The sequence below is a fragment of the Cucumis sativus genome, chromosome 5 (assembly GCF_000004075.3).
Source record: "Cucumis sativus cultivar 9930 chromosome 5, Cucumber_9930_V3, whole genome shotgun sequence".
In the NCBI taxonomy this organism is placed as follows: Eukaryota; Viridiplantae; Streptophyta; class Magnoliopsida; order Cucurbitales; family Cucurbitaceae; genus Cucumis; species Cucumis sativus.
The window spans coordinates 5,249,192-5,264,679 of NC_026659.2; the positions used below are offsets into that span (position 1 = coordinate 5,249,192).

The 15,488-nt window shown below is 30.4% G+C and overlaps 3 protein-coding genes across 4 annotated transcripts; 2 read left to right on the plus strand and 1 right to left on the minus strand.

Moving 5' to 3' along the window:
* Positions 1-6,094: 6,094 nt before the first annotated feature.
* LOC101215391 (thioredoxin H-type) lies at positions 6,095-7,078 on the plus strand. Its single transcript, XM_004149898.3, has 3 exons — positions 6,095-6,302; positions 6,413-6,535; positions 6,755-7,078. Exons 1-3 carry the CDS (start codon positions 6,216-6,218, stop codon positions 6,884-6,886), a joined length of 342 nt encoding a protein of 113 aa, XP_004149946.1. The 5' UTR covers positions 6,095-6,215; the 3' UTR covers positions 6,887-7,078.
* A 2,002-nt stretch (positions 7,079-9,080) lies between these two features.
* On the plus strand, positions 9,081-11,614 carry LOC101216349 (pentatricopeptide repeat-containing protein At4g18975, chloroplastic). Of its 2 annotated transcripts, none has more exons than XM_031885062.1 (6): positions 9,081-9,344; positions 9,431-9,537; positions 9,640-9,727; positions 9,834-9,977; positions 10,788-11,000; positions 11,111-11,614. In XM_031885062.1, the coding sequence occupies exons 1-6, from the start codon at positions 9,294-9,296 to the stop codon at positions 11,309-11,311; spliced, it is 804 nt and encodes a 267-aa protein (XP_031740922.1). In that variant the 5' UTR covers positions 9,081-9,293; the 3' UTR covers positions 11,312-11,614. The 2 variants fall into 2 exon arrangements, with proteins under 2 accessions (XP_031740922.1, XP_011654973.1); XM_011656671.2 differs by having other exon boundaries at positions 9,083-9,344; positions 9,640-9,736.
* A 1,251-nt stretch (positions 11,615-12,865) lies between these two features.
* On the minus strand, positions 12,866-14,903 carry LOC101215147. Its single transcript, XM_004149897.3, has 5 exons — positions 14,449-14,903; positions 14,058-14,354; positions 13,646-13,973; positions 13,463-13,555; positions 12,866-13,378 (listed from the first exon to the last, which is right to left on the minus strand). The coding sequence occupies exons 1-5, from the start codon at positions 14,710-14,712 to the stop codon at positions 13,263-13,265; spliced, it is 1,098 nt and encodes a 365-aa protein (XP_004149945.1). The 5' UTR covers positions 14,713-14,903; the 3' UTR covers positions 12,866-13,262.
* Between the last annotated feature and the right edge of the window lie 585 nt (positions 14,904-15,488).

The following is a 15,488-nucleotide window of genomic DNA, read 5'->3' on the forward strand; positions in this document are numbered from 1 at the left end:
ATCATTAATTCACTTCCACATAAGCTAAGGAATTTGATTCCTTCAGTAACACTGTTGGCAGGGTTATGACATTGTTCCTTTGTCTTCAATGCATTGATCATCCTAAACATTTGCACATCATTGTAATGTTATTTCACAAAAGGATATGAATATGAATTCACCTCCAAACCCCCTTAACACTCTCCAAACATATCTTTATGCTCGATCTACTACAAATATGAATATAACACTATTGGAGAATATATATATATATAGCTCATTTAGACAGATATCATGACATCCATTTTAGGTGCTTATTTTTTTCTTCTCTCTCTTCCCCTTCTTTGTTCTACTTCATCCCATTCCTCATATATCAATGGCTTCTACTTTTTTTTCTTGTTTTTATTGTCCTTTTGCTTCTTTATTTCTCACTCCCCTTCCCTCTTGACCTTCTTCCCATATAAATAATACCTTATCCCTTTTGACCTTCTTCTCCGTATAAATAATAGAAACATTTACAATAAACACAAAAACAAGTTATAAAAATTAATTAGTTCATACCACATAAATTTAATGTTTGCAAAACTGACAAAAACAAAGCTCAACCCACATATACAAAATATAAATTGTCACAAATTTTCTCGTTACTTATATACATTTGATATACTTGATACACTCAATATCTCTTAATACACCTAATACTTCTTTATATATATTTTATATACATTTGCTACTTCTTGATAACATTTGAACCTTGATGCACTATGATACTCTTTTGATACATTTGATAGCGTTTGGTATACTTGAACCACTTTGATAGACCTAATATTACACTCGATACCCTTTAGGTCTTGATAGACGACTTAAAGGTTTCACTTATAAGTTTGATACACTTGATGCACTCTTAATAAACTTGTTATACTTCATTGGTACACTCAATAAATTTGATATGCTTGATGAAAACAAACTTATACCAATATCTAAACGATAATATATGTACCAAGATCTAAACGATTTTCGTTCATAATCGTGTATCAATATCTTTTATATTTTTGAAAATAACAAAATAAATTAAAATATTTACAAGCTATAGCAAAATTTTGGATTCTATCAATGATAGAAACTGATAGACTTTTATCATTGTCTATCAATGCCACTAATAAAAGGATATCAGTGTCTATTACTGATATAATTCGAAAATTTTACTATATGTTTTAAATATTTTATCAAATTTGTTATTTTTACGATTCTCCAATATTTTTTATCACTTTTATAGATTTATATATTTTTTATAAAAATAAAATTGGACTTTTTCTTTTGTATTTTACCACAGAGTATACATACTTATTTGTGTGTATTTATATTTTGCTAATCTTTTCTATTTTATCATTTTTTTATAAAAGAATATCGTTATTATAATAATTTTTAATAATTAAAAATTTTGAAAACATCTTTTTTCTGAAATACTTAAAATATTTTTCTTTTTAATCTATCTATACTATACATAAAAGGCCTACACGGATAAACTTTTCCTTTCCATTTTGTCCCAAGTACTTCTAAGTATAACATTAATAGTAATTTTGTCGATTTTAAAAATTTGTTAAATAAAAATTCATAAGAAATTTATAAAGTCAAGTTAATTAACAATTAAAATCTAAATACATTAATTACATATTAACTATACTTTATTCTTTTTCATTCCAAAAGCCTTTTACAATTCATAGGTAATTTAAAATGATAATTTTAAGTATAACATTAATGGTAATTTTGTCAATTTTAAAAACTTGTTAAATAAAATTTAAAAAGAAATTTGTAAAATCGAGTTGTTAAGTTAATTAATAATCAAAATCTAAATACATAATTAGATATTAATTACACTTTATTCTTTTAAATTCCAAAATATTTCCTAGATTTTCATTCATTCTTTTTAAAAAATGATTTTCATTAAAAAAAATTATCGCTACAAAACCATTCACTGACTAAATTAATTAGACACTTCACACTAATAATAAATATTTTTTTTTTACATCTAAGATTTCTTCTCATTCTACAAATATCATTCTCTCAAGCGTGCAATGATGGACAATGGTATAGAAATATGAGAATGTTTGAGGTCACACCATTGGAGTATCAAGTCACGTACAAGCAAGATAAAGTGGTGAATCTAGGATTTCTTTTTATTGTATTTCATAATCATGGGTTATCTTTAAAAAATAATAGATAAATAATAACTTATGGTTATTAGTATAAAAAAGTTTATTAGCAATACCTAAAAAATCATACACAAATACTTCAAAAAAACTTTTCTTCCATCACCACAATTTCTATGATATTTTTAACTCTAAACATGTAATAACTCAACTTTTCGAACTAAACTGAGGTAATTACTTTAATACAAAGACACTTCTTTTAAACATAAAAATTTATAAAATCTGTTAAAATCAATAAGCATCGAAAAGTTTTTATTCGGGCCCTATTTCAAATAAAATTAAATGTTCAAAAGTATCGTTTATAAAATCAAGAAATAAACGGTCGTTCTAAATATGAAACTCATTTCAGCCACAAATGCTGAAATAAAACAAAAATGATAAAAAGAAATTGTAAGCGGAAACTATTTGAAGAAAATTCCCCCGATGGTGATCATGTCTCATTCTTGTCCCTCGTCGGTCGGCGTCTGTATTACATTTTCCTGAAAAGTTAAACATAAAATGGTGAGTATAAACATACCCAGTAAGAGACCCACTATTGGTCCCACTAAGGGTAAAATTATTAATTTTTACCCTAAACCCTAAACTAAGTTTACAATATAAACTATCATCATGTCATCATTTCTTTCAGTTCAACATATATACAGTCATTTTACCCAAACCAATACATAATCAAACATCATCAGAACGGTACCTCAAATAATTTAACTTATACATAAACGTCACTCACCACAGTTCAGTCAATTCGATCTAGTTCGTCAATTCAACCTACAGTACACTACCTATACCTTAACATAACAGTCAACAACCCACATTTTAATCAATTCAATGTCCTCAATTCAGCCATCACAACTAAATTTTACAAATCAGTCAACTCATCGCAGTTCAATAAAATTCATATATTCAACAGTCATCAAATATAAATTTGCTTATCAGTCAATCAATCTCAGTTCAGCGGAATTCATACAGTCAATACATCTCAATTTCATCATTGAGTTCAGTAGTAGGAACTCTTACCTTAAAGTTATCTAAGTTTCCTGATCAAGCTAAAATTCAACAAAGCAACCTAAACATAAGCAAACAGAAGTCAAAAAAATTTTCAACTAACTTAATCTATCCAATCCACCCCAAATGTGAATTTGATAGCTTACCAAAGCAAACGGAGGATCGAACTCCAACCCAAAATTTATTGGAAATTCAAGGATTCGCCCGTTGACTTTAATCAGTACCTTCAAGAATCAAGTATTTCTCCAAATAATTAGATCCAACAGTAGTATTTATCAATAGCCATGAAACCGACCAAAAACTCAAAATTTGTTCTTACTCAAACATGAACCCAATGGTTCATCGCAAGGCGGTAGCGGCGTACGAGAGTAAAGCGAAGGAGAACAAGCAACAGATCTGAGTGTGGGTCGACTTGAAATCCGTGATTCAAAAAGAAAAGATCGCGTGCGGCTTGGATCCTATGAACCTTCTTCAGATTTTTGTGATGTCTAGCTAGGAGCAAGTAACTGGCCTAATAAAAAAGATGCAGAGAAATTGATGATGATTCAAAGATGAAGAATGTAGAAGTGGAGACTAAAGAGAGAACGGTAAGAAGTGTCATTTCCAAAAAATAACAAAGTGGCATGATGATGCAAAAGAACTGGGTTTTTCAATTTTTAGTTTTTTTTTTTTTTTTGCAATTACGTATGCTTCTTATGTAAAAAAATGTAGGATGTACTTACCAGTATAGTATATTATGGATCTTATAATCGGGGGTCGAAGAAAAAACTCTTTCTGTATTTGTACTATTTCAATAATATATTTTTATTTAAATTTAATTATGGAGCCTTTTGAAAAATAAAAAAATAAATTCAAATATTTACAAGTTATAGTTTTCTATCACCTATAGCATATCAATGACTATCACTGATAGAATTTGCTATAAATTGTATATATTTTGTAAATTTTAATATTTTTAAATTTTTTCTTTTAATGGAACATTTTTAAAAATAGCAAAATAAATTAAAATATTTATACTTATTGAATAGGGTAGAAATACATAAAATATATAGAATTAGCACAAATGTCTAAATAATAATGAAGACAATGTCAATGTCTAAAATATCAATCCATTTAAACATTCAATATGTAATTGATACATATATATAAAAAAAAAAAAAAAAAAAAACTACTCATCGATCTAAAGTTTGATTGAATTGATTCCGTTTCATAATCATACTATCAAATTCTTTATATTTTTTAGTTAATTCGATTTATACACACATGTATAACAAGTCTTGAGGTGAGCAAGAGGTCTCTCGAGAAAATGAAGCTGAAAATGTATTTTAAAAAATCATGAATAAATAAATATAGTTTCATACTATTAGTGTAATTAATTACTATATTTTTTATTTAGTCAAATAAAATGAAAAATTGACGTGCATAGCACGTGTTACCAACTAGTAAGTATATAAATATTTTTTTAAGTTAAGATGTACCTAAATAATTTTTAATATTTAAAACATTTTTTAAAAGAGGAATTTTCAAAAATAGCAAATTTTACAAAATATTTACAACCTATAGTAAAATTTTTAAATTTTGTCGTGGATAGTTACTGATATGCTATAGTGATAGTAGTCGGTCACTGACTATATATTGATATAATAAAAAAATTTGTCATAGCTTATAAATATTTTAAGTTATTTTGCTATTTTTAAAAATGCCTTTTTTTAAAAATGAAAATTGTAGAAGGTGATTTTTTAAAATATATTATAGCAAATATAACACATTATTTTAGAACTTTTCAAATATGGCAAAATTCTCATTTTATAAAAATACTCTTCATCTTAAATTTGTTATTATTCTCAAACTACCTTCCATAGCTTATGTGTAACGTCAAAAAAAAAACAAAGATAATTTTGAATTTAATTATCTTAATTTTTTTAAATTATATTGAAATCACTAAGTGTAAATATCTAGTTAATGGATCGAGAACGGATTGATTTTTGTGGAAACTAGAATTAATTAAAGGGCAATTTCTAAAAACAGTCAAATAAATTAAAATATTTACAAGCTATAGCAAAATTTTGAATTTATGCTATCACTATAGCATATCAATTAATATGAGTGATAGAATTTGTTATAGGTGGTAAATATTTTGTAAAATCTACTATTTTAAAAAAATTTCTTTAATTAATTTTTTTTTTTGAGAAATACTTAATTAATTACAAGATTGAAATTTTGGTGTTGTTAAATAATTTATTTAAGTTGAATGTTATTGGTTTATTTAAAGAATTTTTTTAAAATAATAGATTTTACAAAATATTTACAATCTATAACAAATTCTATCAGTGATATTCATTGATATAATATAGTGATAAAATACTATTAAAGATACAATCCAAAATTTTGCTATAACTTGTAAATATTTTAATTTATTTTGTTACTCATAGCTTGTAAATATTAAATATTTTAATTTATTTTGTTACTTTTAAAAATGTCTTTTTATTTAAATGAGTGTATTTTAAGAAAATTTGGTTATTTATATATATAAGTATATATATAATAATTATCCTTTCATATTTGGGAGGTAGGACTTTAATTGCATTTTCATTAAAAAAAAAAAATTACAAACAAGAACATTATCATACACAAGCTCAAAATGTATAAAACTGGTTAAGATTTATTGTGGGAATCAATGCTTTTGTGCATTTTAAGGTGGTAGAACTATTATACATAAAGTTACAACTTTAGTTTCATCGATGCGTACCTGATTCTTTGATTTCTGAATGATAAAAATAAAAGTATTGTCATATATTCTTTATTGACCAAATATATGGGTTTTTTACAGAAAAAAGAAGAAGAAATTTAGAGACTTTACCCCATTTTGTATTTTATATTCTTACTTCTCACTATAAATTCAGCCATTCATCTTTGCATTGTGTTCACAGTTGCTTCTCATTTCTCCTTAATTCAAATCCCTTTTCTCTAACCCTTATTATTCTTCCCTTTGCTTTTCTTCTATATCTGAAAATAGTTATCAAAATGGCAGAAATGGGAAAAGTTATAAAATGCCACACTCTTGCCTCATGGAACCAACAACTCCTCAAAGCCCAACAATACAACAAGCTGGTATAGTTTATTACTATTGTCATATATATATTATTACTTGTTTCTCTTTTTTGGACAGCTTAATTTTTGTTAAGTTGTTTATCTAAGCAATACCTATATTCTATGGACAGCTTGTCGTGAACTTTACTGCAAAATGGTGTGGTCCATGTCATGCCATGGCTCATGTTCTTGAAGAATTAGCAAAGAAGATGAACAATGTTATTTTTTTGAAAGTAGACATTGATGAACTGAATGTGAGTTTTATTCCATCAAGGCATGTTTGGAATTACTTTCAAACTACTTAAATATATATATATATACATACATATATATTCATTTAAAAGCTTGACAAGTCATTCTAAATAACATATATTCTGTAGGTATTTTTGTTTATGTTTATAATGATCATTAAAATTGAAGGGGGTTTTTGTCACTCAAACTAAAGTATTTTTTTTTTTTCCTCCTTTTTGGAGACTGTGGCGAATGAGTTTGAAGTGACTGCCCTTCCTTCATATCATTTCTTGAAGAATGGGAGATTGGTTGAAAAATTCGAAGGTGCAAAGAAGGATGTACTGAAAAGCACTGTATCCAAACATGCCACATGAAGTAGCACTCTACCAAATGGTTTACTTTTCTTTAATCGTTTTTGTTTTTTGTTTTGGGACACCTACAAAGGATTGATTTGATCAACCATCAATAACAATGCTACAAATTCAGACATCCATAAATGATAATAAGAATTCAGCCCGATTATGTATTGTTAGTTGATTTGGAATTGGATCTATAGTTTAGGTTTTATTCTTTTTTCCTTTTCTTTAAAAAGATATTTTGTTAAGAAACAAAAAAAAAAACAAAACTTACAAGTGAAGTGTTAGAGAAAAGCTATCCAATTCATTTGCAAAAGTACCAAGTGGGCGGCATCAATAAAGGTGGCATCTTCCAAAAGAGAAAAAGGGGAACTTTAGAATGGCCTTTGAAAATTATGTCCAAGAGAAAGGATATTGATCTACTTATCAAAATAGTTTGTAAGAAAAATGTTACAAAAATTGAAAAATATATAATACAAAAACGTATAATACTAGATGATCGATACACAAATTTATTTGTACTACTAACAATGTATTGGCTACATCCGAGAGTAATATTATTAAAAAGAATATGTTACACATAATATAAATGAATGTGTCTTTGAGAATTAGAGGGTGTTTGGGGCAATTATTAACCAAGATTTAAGGGGGAAGTATTATAACAACCACCTATTGTTACATTAAATATTATTTTGTGGACTTCTAAATTAGCTATAGGAAACAATATCTTTCACAGCCTCACATTTTTGCTACAATATCTACTATTTGTTATTACACTTCGGATAAGTACTCTTATAACTCAAACTAAAATAATCAACTACAAATACAAACTATTATAACATAAGACTATAATAATCAACTTCTTATCCTAAATGATCTTACGGTGTAATGCCCTGAATAACAAGATAATGAACATAAATTATATATAGATGGCAACAATACATACTTGGTGAACATAACTCCCTTACTTGGCCATTGAAAATGTCATTCAACATATTCAAACCATTTCAAGATTAAATAATTGTATGTTTGAACGTATTTAATTTAATACACTATGGAGATGTGAATCTTTTTATTTAGAAAAAAAAGAACGTATCAATTAGTAATATTGAGTTAAGCTCATATTTGACGGTTTGAGTTCATAGGATGCGGGATTTAAAAAAAAATTTATTACCCAATTTTACCCCTATCAAAGAAATTTTGTCACTCTCCCCTTTCCCTTCTATCACTATTTCTTATTCCCCCCTCTCCTTCCCTCTGCTTTCTCCTTGTCGATTCTTTTTAATTATTCAGTCATTGTTTTAATATAATATGTAGTTTTAATTATTCACTCTAATCCTCTACACCTCAAACATAGATTATTATAATCCCTAAACTATTATGAGATGTTTGAGGGAAGAGTTGGGTTATGGAGGATTGGGTTAAACCCCAACCTGAGTTTGGGAGAAAGGTTATCATAACTCTAGTTTTACCCCCAATGTCTCCCAACCTTTCTCCAACTCGTCCGCAATCCTTCTTCATTTATAATTAATCAATTTAAGTCTAAATACTATTTAATTTTTTTTCTTATTTATAATTTTTATACTTATAAGTTTTGTTAATTTTACTTGTTTTTAAGTTATGAATTTGATACAATTACATTATTAAAATTTTCATTTTTTTTTCCTTTGCTCTTGATCTAGGTATTTTGTTGATTAGCTTAAATATCTCGAATGTCAATTTTAACAAACTACCATAAAGACTATTTTGATTAAATTTAGTGGGACTATAATTTCAACAAACCTATTATTTAGAGGTTGTTTGTCTATATTTTTTTACTTTCATATGTTATTTTGGTTATTAAATTAAGTTTGGTTAAATTAACCTAACAAATCATTTGTTATAGAGATGGTAGGTTCATGGATTTTTTTATCAAATAATTGTTGCTGAACGACTAAAATAAATATTTTGAAAGTATATAAATCATCGTTAAAAAGAATAAAAATTAAAATTCATATTTTAAAAGTAATCTAAAATAAACGGAACAAAAACCTAAAACTAGATTTATTGTAATTTGTTGGTAAAAGGGTGGATTATTATTTTTTATATAGGGACTTAATGTTTTCAATTGTTATCTATATTTATTTACATGTTTATGTGTTGCGGGTCACATTCATATAAACCAATTTACTAAAACATGACGTATATAGTTATAAATGAAGGCAAACTACTATAATCCACTGGTTGCCCCCAAACGTCCTTATATATTTTCTTGACTTTCTCAGTTCACGATTAGATTTGCCTGCGCCGCTGGATACCTTCCCCTGACCAAAGCTCTAGCTTCTTACTCCACGACCACCAACCCATGTTTGTTTCATAAACAGAATGCCAAGTTTCATTAAACTCGATACCCATTACAAAGAGCGCTGAAATTTCAATTTTTCTGATGTTGGTTTTCCATGGAACCTCAACTGGCTTCGATGCCCTCATGCCAAAGGTAACCAATAGCCCTCAAACTTCCTCAATTTCGTTTTAACAATTTCTGAACTCTTTAATCAGACTATTTCCCCCTTTTCCTTATAGATAGATTGCATTTACTATCACAACAAGTTCACATTTACACCTTCCAGCGTCATTTGTGTTCACAACCAAGCTGCACAGCCCCTTACTAGTTTCACCACACCTGAGAGGTGCTCTTCTTCTTCTTCTTCTTCTTCTTCTTCTTTTCTTTTCTCTTTCTGATTTTCCTTTCAACCCCATGATTTTGATTTTGATTTTGATTTTGAATATAGACGTGTTGTTAAGAAGGTTGGGAAGGAGACACACCATTTATGGAAGAAAAGAGATTCTGCTGGCTCTGGGCAAAAGGCTCTTAATCTTGTTAGAATTGTGAGCTGCGTTTTCTTGAATGTCCCTCCAATATTGAGAGGAAAGAGTGATAATGGCAATTAGTTTGAAATTCAAATGGTTTTCTAATATATTGTAGGTTTCCCAATGTCCTAATGAGAAAGAAGCTGTATATGGAGAATTGAATAAGTGGATAGCTTGGGAGACAGAGTTTCCATTGATTGCAGCTGCTAAAGCTTTAAGAATACTGAGGAAGAGAAGTCAATGGAAGCGTGTCATTCAAGTATGAATAACTTTGGTTTTACTCGTTGTCTTTTTGGCCTTTGGCAAATCGGGGTGTTGATTCTAAAGGATGCAGTTGCTGTGTCTTTAAAAATCATCTTTGTCCGGCTTGTGCTTCTATTTCTTTGCTCGTTTTTTGTTCAGCTAATCTACTAGTGCGTTGGATTTTTGTTGTAATGTTGCATTTATTTGATAATTTTTGTGGCTTGTTAAGTTTTTATATTGAAGTTTGTTCTTAAACCTTGGTCCTTTAGACTTCTAAGTATGAATGAACAAGAGATGACACTTGGGATTTGGTTGATACATTAAATTTTATAATTTCTGTTTAAGATTTAGCTTTATGGGCAGCGAACCTATGGTTGTTGGTTCCAGGTTTGTGAATGATGAAACAACCGTTGTCTCTGTATCTTTGAGATAAATGTTTCTCGAACTAGAACACCAAATTACTTAAGGCGATGTAAACCTCAGTGTTGGACTTGCAAGTAACTTGGACTTTGACGTGTGAAAATATTCTCTCTGATTAACAAGAGAAGTTAGAAGAAGAAAAGTTTTCGTCTTTTGTCAAGGTCAATTGCTATAGTCCTTTCTGTGGTGAAGTTTGGGCTTATGAATATTTATTATGGTTTCTGTAAGCAATATTCAATAGTTTCCTTTTGTCCTTCCACAAGAAAATTGGTAACTTGAGACCTTTTCACCTATTGATATCACTTTCACATGTTGAAGTGCCTTGGCTTGATGAGAGTCGGTTTAATAGCTGCTTATTAATTCTCCCACCTAGTCTTTTCATTAATCAATGCTTCTTATTACTCAGGTGGCTAAGTGGATGTTAAGCAAGGGCCAAGGAGCCACAATGGGAACATACGACACCCTTCTACTGGCATTTGATATGGACAAGAGGGTGGACGAAGCCGAATCCTTATGGAACATGATATTGCATACACATACACGTTCCATCTCTAAGCGAGTATTTTCTAGGATGATCTCTTTGTACGAACATCATGACTTGCAAGATAAGATTATTGAGGTATTGGAAATGGGAAGTCCACATGTATTGCTTAACCTCGCTATTTTTCAATTTTCTCTTCATACGTTATCAAATGATCTCATGCTTCAATTTCTTCTCTCTTGGCACAGATATTTGCAGACATGGAAGAATTGGGTGTAAAACCAGATGAAGATACCGTAAGAAGAGTCTGTTGTGCCTTTCAAAAACTAGGTCAAGAAGATAACCGGAAAATGGTCTATAAAAGATACAGCTGCCAATGGAAATACATACACTTCAAGGGTGAGAGGGTTAGAGTGAGAAGAGATGGATGGGATGAAGATTATCAATGATAGATACATTAACATGAACAAGTTCATAAGGTATCTGTCTACTGATCCCCATTAATTATATGCGCTTAAGCACACTGAAACAGAGATTTGCAGTCTATTTTGTCCCTTTGCTCTGAATATTTAGAACAACTACTAACAGAGAAAATGTAAAGATTGTAAGTTCTGAAGAAAAATAGTGTATATGTTAACCAAAAGACGTCATCTATAACGTTTGCAGTAAGCTGTTCCAGATTTTCTTTTAGGCTTGGATTATTTTCATCGGGACATACAAACAACCCCGTTTTTCTAAGCGGATTAGATTTTGATGTCTTTTGCTTTTGCCTAGCTACTTATGAAAACAGTAGAAAAAGCAAGTAGACTGAAGGTTGCGTAAATTTCACATCAAGCTTTGAAATCTTCATTTTGAAGCATCAAAGACTAGACAATCTTTGAATGAAATCACTGCTTGAATTATGCAAAAAGAAAAGTGGAATGTAGTTTTAAGATAAGATAGATTTGATTTGAACAATCCCAACAAATTGAATAGATGACATGAACAATGAAATCCAAATTCACAAGGGTGGGTAGCAGCAGAAGATGGGTTATAATAAATATACTTCAGATTTTGATGTTTGTTTGAATAATTTGAAAGCAGTATTATTATATAATGAATGTGTAATAGTTTATATATATTATTTGAGATCTATAGTATAAAAATTGAAATCAAATCCAAGATCCAGATTGAAGTGGATGCCATTCTTGTCAAGTAGAAAGGACAGCCCCATAAAACTATTCATAAAATTGTACGGTTGGGATCCACGCATGGTATGGCCATGTCCATGCTCCCAATGTTCTCTTCTTTTCAAAACTTTTCTATTTTTCTTTAAGCTTCTTTTTGTGAGTAGATGTATTTTTTTAATGGATTAAAATACTATTTTAGCCATATTCTTTAAATTTAATCTTTTGTTTGCTTTTTATTGTGATTTTTTTCAGAATTTTTTATTTCTTATTTAAAATTCAGTCCCTATTTAACTCATTTTGTTGAAAATTAATTGATTTTTAAAGAATAAATTTAAGATTTATTGAACTTATACATTTGAAAGTATGAAATAATAGTTTAGCCTTTTTAGTATCATAAAACTTGCAAGTTTTAGTAATTAATATTTTAAACTTTTTATCAATCATCAATACTTTCAAAATTCTTCTCATAAGTATGTACATAAAACTTGTTGCGACTTAAGTTTTTTTAGAAAGGAAAAGTTTGTAAAACATTTCAACTTTAGTACAACAAAATTGAACATTCAATCTTAAAATTATTTGATGGATTGAGCTTACGAAGATACTTATCTATTGTTTTTGTTTGTTTTCTTTCAAGGTTTAATTTGAGGAAACTTTTCTTACGTTTTTTTAGGATTGAATATGATTCAAATTAAAGTTGATAAAAATTCAAAATTCATATAAAAGTTGACTCAGTTGGAACAGCTAGGAGGGAAGAAAAAAGTAGCCCAAGTTGTCACTTCGCATTTGATTGAACCATTCATATCAACCACCAAAATTTCAAAATTTAAACTATGCTTTTACTCATAAATCAACAAATAATTTTATTTATATTAGAAGGGTCTATAGCTACACTATATTAGCTATGTATTTCAATTAAAAAAAAAAAAAAAAAAAAAAAAAAAAAAACCCACAAAATTTATTACAATATTACCCTCTCTTTCCCTAAAACCCCACTTTCCTAGAAATTTCTCTTTCTTTTTTTTTTTTCCAATCTTTCTCATGAACATTTTACTATGTTCTTCGTCTATAGAAATCTAATTGGTAGAACTTAAAATCTCCAAACAAATTCCTTTTCCTTTCTTAAGTTAGGACACTTAATTCATTTCTTTATTGTTCTCTAACCTAAAAAAAACCACTTCAATCAAAAAAATAATAAAAAGCACTTCTTCTTTTTCAGCTACGTAGTGTTGTTTTAGTATGTCCACTCCTGTGGAAGAAGAAACTCATGGGTTTTGCTTCTCTCTGCCAGTCGGGGATAGCTCAGCCTCTGTTGTGCGAAAATAGCGTTTCTTTGAGCAATTAAGGCTTCTGTAGAAATTTTAGACAACAACTCGTTAGCTTATTACTATTTTAACAAATCTGAAGAACTGTAAATGGTTTCTATAAGCTCACCGTAGCTCGGCTGAAGGCGGCGATTAGACGGAGGAATAGATCCATTCAATTCCTGGATGTTCTTCGCTGGAACCAGAGCAACTGAGGGAGAATCTGAAGAAACAGAGTAAGAAATTAAGAATCTTGTTCGAATTCGAGAATCCCTCAGGTCTCGAATTAGTTAAAGGAGTTGAAGAAAGGAACCTGCTCTTTTGCGAGATTGTGGTGTGTTGCTGTCGTATCGCCTAGGTAAGAAGACGCCGGTACCGGCGCATTCCTTTTTAGGGGCAGATCCAACGCCGTGATATGCGGCGGGTGCGGCGGGAGTACTTGGGTGAGAAGGGTATCTCCGGTGATGGGGATGGAGAGAAGGCCAAGCGGATTGTGTAATATCTAGAGGACGAAGAAATCTCTCGTTTTCAGGGTAAACCTCCTGTCCACGATAATGGATCTGCTGATTCTCAACCTTCACTTGTCGTCTCGCCCAGTGAGAACTGTTGTCCGGTTTATAAATCGGAGGGTCCGTTCCGAACTGAAGACAGACGAGAAAACAGAGTTAAGAAGTACAGATCGTAAGACAGGAAAGGAGTAAAATTCGAAGCTAGTTAAGCTTCACCTGTGAAGGGTGGGAGTGAAATCCAGCGTTATTCGTGGGCGAAACAAGATTTGAGGAACTTTGAGAAGGACCAATAATCCCATCTCTGTAAGTATTCATTTTAAGCCTCGCAACTTGGCCTGCAGCAGCATAGATAAGATCCCAAGTATTGTTCTCGCCGCCGAAAGGGGTAGTCGGAGGAGACGGCGCTAGAGACGGTCCATTTGGACTTCCGTCACTCGACACCGAACTCCAAGCCGACCAACTCCCAACCCCACTAAGAGTAGACTGAGGAGATCCAGCCATAGCCATCTTCGCCTGAGGAAAAAGAAAAACAAGGTCACCGGAAAGTCAAAAGCCGAGTAAAGAGACAAAAAGACAAGTAAATGAAAGAAAAATCAAAGATGGGTACTTGGGATTTGTGGACAGAAGGAAGTTTTTGAGAATCACGAAGCGTGGACTGAGTAAGGCGCTGCGTCAACGCGGCGAGAAAGTCTTGCTCGTCGTCGTTGTCATCATCGCCAAGAACAGAATCGACAGGGGAATGAACAGAGGAGGAGGTGAAGTCGTAAGGAAAGTCGGTGGGGAAGAGAGCGGAGGAGGTGGGTTTTGGTGGGAGGTTGTCATGGTCGGAAAGAAAGTGAGGGGGAAGGTAGAAGGTGGAATCAGAAGCCATGGAAGGAGAGGATTGAAGAAGAGGAAGAAGAAGAGGAAATTGGAGTGAAGAAGAAGAAGGGGAAGAAGAGGGGATTTAATAAGGGAGTGTGAGATTTGAGATTTGAGATTTGAAGGAAGAGAAGAAGTAGAGGGCCCAATCAAAGAAGAGAGAGAGAGAGAGAGATGGAGAATGTTGATGACAGTGTTTGCTTTTTATTTAAGGTTTCAGGGTTACTTTGAGACAGTTCAAAATATAAAAGAGAGAGAGAGAGAGAGGAAAGGTTTTCCAAAGAAGTAGAATCATTGAACAGTGGTTGAGACATTTGTCTTTTCATCAAAACTAACTCCCATTTTTCCCTTTTTTTTTTTTTTATAATATATATATTTCTAAACTTTAAATTCTATCAATTTAATAACTTAGGTCATTTCCAATTAACTCACTACATGTTTCACTAAATATAATACCAACTTCAAATTAACTCAACTAATATCATCACACTTCTTTTCCCTACAAATAATCAACTCAAAATCTTAAATACCTTTTATTTTATAAGTATGTGAATTTATATATTTTATTTTATACTCACCTAAGTATCACTCAATCTGTATATGAATCTACTTAGTTTAAGTATGTCTACAAAATTGTTTCAACCCAACTTCAATTATTCAACAATTATTTATTATTTAACTTTACACTTTAAATATGATGTATATTTCAAGTTGGGTTTAAATGATTAAAGACATGTTTAAAAAGTAAATTTGAAAATGACAAAAAATGTTTTTAACTATTTTAGA